This window comes from Hipposideros armiger, unplaced genomic scaffold (genome assembly GCF_001890085.2).
Source record: "Hipposideros armiger isolate ML-2016 unplaced genomic scaffold, ASM189008v1 scaffold_513, whole genome shotgun sequence".
NCBI lineage: Eukaryota > Metazoa > Chordata > Mammalia > Chiroptera > Hipposideridae > Hipposideros > Hipposideros armiger.
Window position 1 is genome coordinate 541058 of NW_017731863.1, and position 8275 is coordinate 549332.

The 8275-nt window shown below is 32.5% G+C and overlaps 1 protein-coding gene across 1 annotated transcript in view; it reads right to left on the reverse strand.

Annotated features, from left to right (window-relative positions):
• The window catches only part of MRPS35 (mitochondrial ribosomal protein S35), a 38429-nt gene that overhangs the window by 12773 nt on the left and 17381 nt on the right, over positions 1-8275 (reverse strand). The window contains exons 3-4 of the mRNA XM_019668018.1: positions 3811-3965; positions 2094-2163 (exon numbers count right to left, since the gene is read on the reverse strand). Of these exons, the coding sequence (XP_019523563.1) occupies positions 2094-2163; positions 3811-3965 (225 nt within the window). The remainder of the gene's footprint in view (positions 1-2093; positions 2164-3810; positions 3966-8275) is intronic.

Below are 8275 nucleotides of genomic sequence, written 5' to 3' on the forward strand. Positions count from 1 at the left end.
GCTTTGTGAAGTCTATGTTTCTTGACGTCTACTTTGACACTTCTATAGTTAAAACTGTTTTGAAGAGCACACAACAGTGACTTCCTTATACTGAGCACCTTTTCAGAGATGTTTCAGTACTGTGTGCTACAGAAAACTACTAACTACTTTCCTCTCAACACTCCACAGAAAGGTTGAAAAGCTAAGAAGTTAAGGAAAGCTTAACTTTTACCTATTAAAGGCTCTGAAACTAGCGTAAAAAATAAAGGAATGGTTTTAAAAGGGGCTCTCTAAATATATGATTAAATACCAGGGGTAACGTCAATTTCAAGTATGAATTTCATGCTGGTGAAGCAAAAAAATAATTTCAATGATCAATAAAAACTCTGTTCTACCAGCCCAGCAACATTTAGTGGCTCATCTGCCATTGAAGCTTCTTTACCGATGACACTTGTTTAGAAAGAATCAAGAGCCAAATTTAATATACGAATTCTTTAATTATGTCTGTTTAGAGCAGAATTATGTGGCTACTCACTCTGACATCAAAGTAATTAACATTAGAGATCAAAGGCTTTTTGTGTGAATCTAGAATACAAGCTTGTTTGGATTCTATGTCATGGAACCACAAAAAGAATCCAGTAAGTCAACTGTCACTGAATTTATTTATGCCTGTCATTTCCTTCGGGGTAAATTCATTTTACAGGCTGTTGGCAAAATAAGAGTCTCAAAACTGGCTTTTATTGTAAGCAGCAGCCATAGAGCTGTAGCTAATTCAGCCATGTTGCTGGTTCAAAAGGGAACTTAATTACCTTAAGCCAAAGGCATTTATAAAATCAATTGACAGGAAAGAGAGATTAACTGCTACCATGATGTTGCTCCTGAAGCCAGGAACTAGAAAATCCGGATGAATTTTGATAATTAGAATACTTCAAAAGAAGAGAAGAGCTACCTGCTACTTTTTGTTCTTTACTAGCCTTGTGACCAAGTTTTATTTTCTTTGATCTTCCACTTGTGCAACACTGTTTTATTAATATCAATGAAATGATGTGAGCATTATACAGAATGGCTGCATGTGTTCACTGAATTACAATATGTCATAGACAGGAGGTTCCAAAGGCTACCTAATGAATGCAACTACTACCTTTTACATATCCCCAACTCAGTAGCCAACGGAACATTTTCTACCTATTAAAGTAGGCTACTCCATCTTTAGATGGCTCTTAGAAAGTTGTTACTCAGTGAATTGAAGTTCGTCTCATTATTGCTTCTACTTTGTTGTATCCCTAAAAGTCATTAAAAGCAAATCTCACCCCTTTTTCATATGAAGCCCTTTGAACATCTAAAGAGAGTGACTTTCCATTCCTTCAAATGCTCTTAATATGAAATGCTATTGAGACCCATGTCTATGTTGGACAAACTGCTAATCTGTATGCATATTTAAAATGATTCTGATTTTTTAAAAAATATTTAAAACTGAGTTACCTAAATATGTTACCAGCTTTAAAATCAGATGAGTTGATGCTCAAGTGTAGCAAACTCTTCCTTATAAATGTGTATGCTTATACTACAACTCAATAAATTCAGACAGAAGACTATTTTTAATACTATTTAAATAATTAATTGTCCTAATTGTCTCTAAAGTGTACCAGTGAAATGTACCCATGAAAGGCTATGTGTTAACTAAAAATTTTAATAAAACTGTAGAATACCTTTCTATAAAGTTCTGGAGCTTTGTTCTGCAGTTTATTTGAATAACAGGATGAATTATAAATTCTCAAGTTATACAGATGATTATTCTTGCATAACTTTGACAATTTTCAGCCAAAGTCAAACAAACAAAAAAAGTTTAAAATTCTGAATTTTCCAACCAAAGTCAGAAACTCTGAATTTTAGACATTTTAGTCATGTGATTTCTGTACAGTCCTAAAATGGGCTGCATAATCTATTTCAAGATCATTATTTTAAATGTCAGTAGAAGCTATCTATAACATTTCACACATCCTTAGTGTACCTAATGGTTCATTAAATATGAGATTGAGTGCTGTTTTTAAAGGTTAAAACATCATCTGAATTACACTGACAAAATAATTAAACATTCACACACAGTCACTTACCCAAGACTCATGGTATAAAACTGTTAGCAGATACATTGCATAATCATAATTCTGTCTCTTTAAAGGACACCTTCAAAAAAGAGAGAAAGTCAAAATTCTAAAAATTCAGTACATAGAATTATTTTACAAAATATACAAACATTAAATACACAGAATAACTAATATTCAGGTATTTCCCATCTGCTTTAGGAAAATTCTGCTTATAATAAGAATAGTTCACTACTTAAAGATATTGAAAACTTTTTATTTTCATTTAGAGTAGAATCTCTTTGCTTTCACAATTAATGGAGTTATTTGTATCTGATAATAGCTTTCTGCTATTTTTAATATGATTGTGTCCAGTCCAAGTGCCCTTCACATTCTCTGGGCGAAGAGCCTGCTGGACAGTGTGATCATATTTGTTGAGTTCATTTTAAAAGTAGAGACAGACCAATTATAGATACTAATCTAAATGTTTACCTTCATTTGCCCAGAGCCAATTCTTTTAAAAATGAGCTACTCTATATAGTGATGTATTGCTGCTGTTGTATTTAAAATAGACCTAATGACCTAATGTTAGGTAAAACTTGTACATAAATATGAGATGGTATGTTTAGTTTTCATGTTAATAAAATAATATAGAAAAGGAAGCAATTACTTCTAATTCCTTTAAGTATAAAATAAAACCATCATATAACAAATGACTTTAACTGTATTCTGTTTATTCTATACTTAGGTTTAATAGTTCTCTACTTTAAATAGTTGTTATCATAAAACATAGCACACACTGACACTTGTAAATGTAGAAAAAACAGCAACATAATCAGATATTTAGAGAATTCTAAACAACATTTTAAAGATATTTTTTAAGTTGCACAAACTAAAAACACAACATTTTTTCACATTTTCTAAAGATAGCAAAAATAGTATTACTAATATTTTTCAAATATACTTTTCCCTCAAACAGTAATAATCTGAAATCGTGGTCCCAAGCTTTTCCCATCTCCACACTGTTGCCCTCTTGAGTATCATGCTCCTTCTTCTGACCACTAAGCAGGATTCAAAACCTAACTGATATAGACACCTCCAAATTGTCCAAAACTGTGACAGGGAGGGAGAGAGGATATCTGCCCACTTGCTTTTCTCCAAAGGCAGGTCTGCTACATTTTCACATAATTTGAAAACAACCAAAGATTAATTCTAGAAGTAAAATAGTCATTTAGTAAAAACATACCAATAACCTTTCTTTACTTCAAATGATCTACTTTATAAATTCACATGAGATAATTTTAATACTGTTTTTATGAACTTCTGTGCTAGCACCGAAATTCTTATATAAAAGTACCTCAGTAACATTAAATTTCCATATTTAATCATTTTAATTGAGAACTCTAAGATTTTTATAAACTTTGGTTTTGTGAAAACCTGTTTAAGCATTAATACCTAGCAAATCATACTTCTGCTTTCTTCTAACATCTTCCCTGGGTTTTACATACATGGATAATGTTAAAATCAAAGTTAAAAATCACAATAATTTAAGTCAAGGCAAGCCTCTTCATGTATATAAAGATCAGAGCAATAGCAGGCTAGTGTAAGGATATGAAACTATAAATTAGACAACTTCTTTGACCGAATAAGTTAATGTAAGCTGATATAAATTCCTAAAAAGGACTGCCAGGGGATTGGAGGACAATAAAGCAACATATATGACCAATCTGCTGAACTTTTTTCTCTTTACCTATCTGTCTTGATGGTAAGCACATCTGTGGTCTTGCAGTATCGTTCTCCTACAAGTTTAATAAGTTTCTTCTTTGCATGATCATCTAAATTCAAGCTGGAAAGTTTAACCTTAAAAATGGAAGAAAAAATATTTGAAAAAAAATATTTTATAGACTTCATTTAATGAAAAAACAGTAGTAATATTACTTAAATTAACATTAAAATGAGCAAAAGGAAACCTTTTCAAACTCGTTTCTATACAGAGTTAGCAACTGGCATGCATGATGAAGCCTAATCTTACTCATGGAAAAAATAAAAGGAGGGAGCAAACTGTTTGGAGTTCTTTGAACGTTCTGGGCATTAGTATCTTTCCTGAAAGAATCAATGACATGTCTCTTAAATAAATGAAATTAGGGTGCTTATGAGAAGCACTAATAGAATTAAACATAACTGGCATTAGGAACGCTGGAATATAGGAATAAATGGATAAAACATAAGGTCTTTAAGAAATTTCTACCATGCAGTTATGAGAACCATATCACTGTAACTAGTTTAGGGGAATTTATTTTAAAAGCTACACATCTCTCAGGGAGGCTGGAATATAGCATCGAAAGATCAAAACATTTGAAATAATTCAGCTTAACATTTCTCAAAACGTTAATTCTAGGCCCACAGGCTGCTAAGATGAATTAGTTCTTTTTTCCTTTTTTGTCAGTTAAAATATTTGAATAAAAGTGATTTATTTTATTTTTATTTTTTATTGAACAGAATTCGTTCTTTTAAAAAGGCTATTTCTGTTGAAAACATTCAGGAAATGTTGAGTTAAACTGGGTTCTTTATGGGTTTCTTTGAGGAGGTAATATGTTAATGAGCATTCTAAAATTTCAAGACGAAGTGTTATTATGTAATCATTCCCAAATTTATTTGACCTCAGATTCTACTTTTCAAGAGACAGTTCACAGAATCTGTCTTTCTTAAAGCACATTTTGGGAATGTTGGACTAAATAAACACACTTTTATTTACAAGGAATTATGGCACTGCTGAAGGTATTATTATCTAGAGATAAATAGGCTTGGAACAGGAAAATAAGCTAGACACTAGAATATAGTTAAATAAGGTAAACCACAGATTATTTTTCCATGGAGAACATTAAGAATAAGGAGTCATAACTGTATGAAGAAGGAAAAAAGGGTAAGATCTTGAAATCTCATCCATTTCTTTTGTCTAGCTTCAATAACCCTGCACTTCCCTCAAGACACCACAGCATAAGGGCTTATTTCTTTTTCCATTTTTCCCACTAGGCTACAAACTGTTGAGGGTAAGAAAGATGTCTGTCTTGTACTTGGCAATGGCTTAGAATTTAAAAAGCATACAAAACGGCCGGCAGAGTGGCGCGTTGGTTAAGAGCTGCTGGCTTGGGACACCAGCTCTGAGTAGGAAGGCCCCGGTTCGGATCCCACATGAGTGCCAGTGACACTAGCCTCTACAGCTAAGATGGTGAACAACAGCTCAACCTGGAGCTGGGCTGCTGTGAGTCGCCGGCGACGGCGTAGGCTGCAGTCCCTGCTGCAGTGGGTTGCCATGGGCTACCGTGAGTGGCCAGCAGCCAGTGTGAGCTGCCGTGAGCCACGGTCCAATGGCCAGTGACCGATCTGCCTCACCCGGGAAGAGCGCAATGATAATACCAACATAGGCCAGTGACACGACGTCCAATTAGGCTGAAGAACAAAAGAACAGCAACTTATCTGTTCCCCTTCCCCCATTCCCCAACGCTGTTCCCCTCCACCAATTCCCCAATAAAATCTTTAAAAAATAAAAATAAAAAAATAAAAATTATGCAACATGTATTTGCTGAATGAATACATAAATGAAAACAAGGGAGGATATAGTTTTTTTAAAGCACTGTGAATTTTTATTTGAATTAGAGAAAATAGAAAACAAATAAATATAAATGCACTCTTAAAAAACATAAGTAGTATTAAATATCAATCCAATGGAATGGTCATATGTTGACGACAATGTAAATTACCTCAGTCCCCTGGACAAAATATGTATCAACAACCAGGTTATCAGCTTGATCGATAAAATAAGCAATTTTATGATAACCTGATTGTTAAACAATATGGAGAATTATTTATAAGAAAATGATAAAATGTACCTACATTATGATTATACTTATGAAAATACGTGTACATATGCATACATACAGAGAAAGAAAAAATAAATTACACTAGGATAGTGAGAATGTAGAGATTTTTCCTTTTAAAATTCCCTTCAATGAAATCATGATTTTTAACAATAAATTTTAAAATTTACCATTTAAAAAAATCTGTGTTCTAGCCTTTTATGTAAGAAGCAGTAAAAAAAAAGAAATGGCAGCAATGCTGATCATTATTGCAAAAACTTTTAAAACTCATGTTTACATTAACAGTTTAATGTTCAAAAATTATATAGAGTTTATGCCAGAAACTCATATAAATTTCAGACCCAGCTGTGTGGTGCACTCACGCCATCTGTTAGTACTCAACGGCACTGCAAAACTGAAGTCTTTAACCTTGACTAATAATCTGACTTTGAAGTTTATTCACTGTCTAAGGAAGAATCCTTAGACTTTTCTGTAAGTTGCTATATTTTAAAGAATCAATATTGTACTATTAACTTTACCCCCAAAACAATATTGACATTTCACATCATAGGAGGTTGTGCATCTTCAAAATGTCCATATTTAAAAGAGCTACATAAATTGAGAGATATCTAAATGTGTGAAATATCTTCTCTATTTACAAATATAATGTAGTTAAAGAACTCTAGTATTACACATAAGAATAGGGTTTGATTTCTAGATTTGCTACTTATCAGCTAACTAACCTAAAACAAATCACTTGATCTTCCTGTGTTTCCTCATTTATAAAACAGAAAGGAGTCACACGATTTTTGTCAGAAATAAATGAAATTAAATAGAAGACAGCACTTTTAAAGTCTTATCCAAATATTAAGTTGTTTTTAATTCTGAACTACTTTTATGACTATCAAGAAAAATGTACCATCTTTCCCTGAATTTAAAAATTTAAGTATCTCTAAATAATATTTTATAATATTTGATTACCTTCATAATATTGTTTAAATCATGCCTTTAAACTACGTGACACCATTAAGGACACCACTACTGAGCCTCGACAGTCAGTGGGTAGTTAAATAAGTCCAAAAGGGCAGACATGAGTCAGGAGGAAAAGATACAAAGGAGCAATGAAGGTATCAAATGGTGGCAAAAAGAAGACCAGACAGGATCGCATGATATCGTAAGTGATATCTGGAGGCATACTTCAAATAAAGCAATGAAATTACTTTTATGTGAATAAAACAAGCAAACTTAAAACTAGAAGGGACTTTAGATGTCTAGTCTACTAGTACTGAAGATTAAGGCCCACAAAAAGTAAGGCGAAATCTTGGTTTCTTGACTGAGTTCAGAGATTTATCACATAACACAGAACTCAACAACTGTTGGTTGTTATCATTATTATTAAAAAGAAGATTTATTAGGTTCTTAAAAATGTATCAGGTATTATCTCTCCATAGGCACTTTATGTTAACCTGTCAGTAGAATGAATGATGTCAACACAGCAGAAATTTACGTCTTTTTCTTTTTTCCTTTGCTTACCTACTTTCTAAAATTCATCCAGTAAACATGTATTGTTTTCTGTGGTAGGTAATAGTAATATCTAGGTTGGTGAGGGTAAGGGAAGACAGGCTTTTCCACAATCTGCTGGTGCTGTATTTGTTACATTTCCTGCAGAAATGTACAATATATAATAAAAAAACTTTTATAGTATATATCAAAAAATTTGAAAAGATCTACATCCTTTGACCTGACAGCTCTCCTTTTAGGAAGTTATCCAAGGTATATAATTAGGAATATATGCAATTATTAATCATTAAGGATACTCATTACATTTTTCCAATAAAGAAGACTGTTAGAAAGTCTAAAGGTCCATAATATGGATAATTTTAGTATATTATGATAGATCTTATGAAATTTGTTTGTATCTCCCACTTCAGTCTCAGAAAAAGGACCATTTCAGATTGATCAACATTGCACCACCCCACGCCCCAGTCTCAAACATTGTCTTGGCACGTAACACATCTTTGTTTATATGCTTATTCCATGAAGCCATTAGAAGTAACGTTAAAGAATGTTTAATATCATTGGGAACTTTTTAATTCATATTACTAAGTGAGAAAGAGCAGATAACTAATCAAATATAGTATCATCCCATTAATATACACAAGGCTGACTGCGTATATACTAATAATGGCTATTTATGAGTAGTGGAATTATAGGCCATTTTATATTTTAAAATATTTTGTATTGTCCAAATGTTCTCTAATACATATGTATCAGTTCTGCAATACATACAAAATGCTCATTTTAAATAATGTATTATAATAATTCTCTTTTTGGTTGTTTTAAATCTCTTACCCGTAA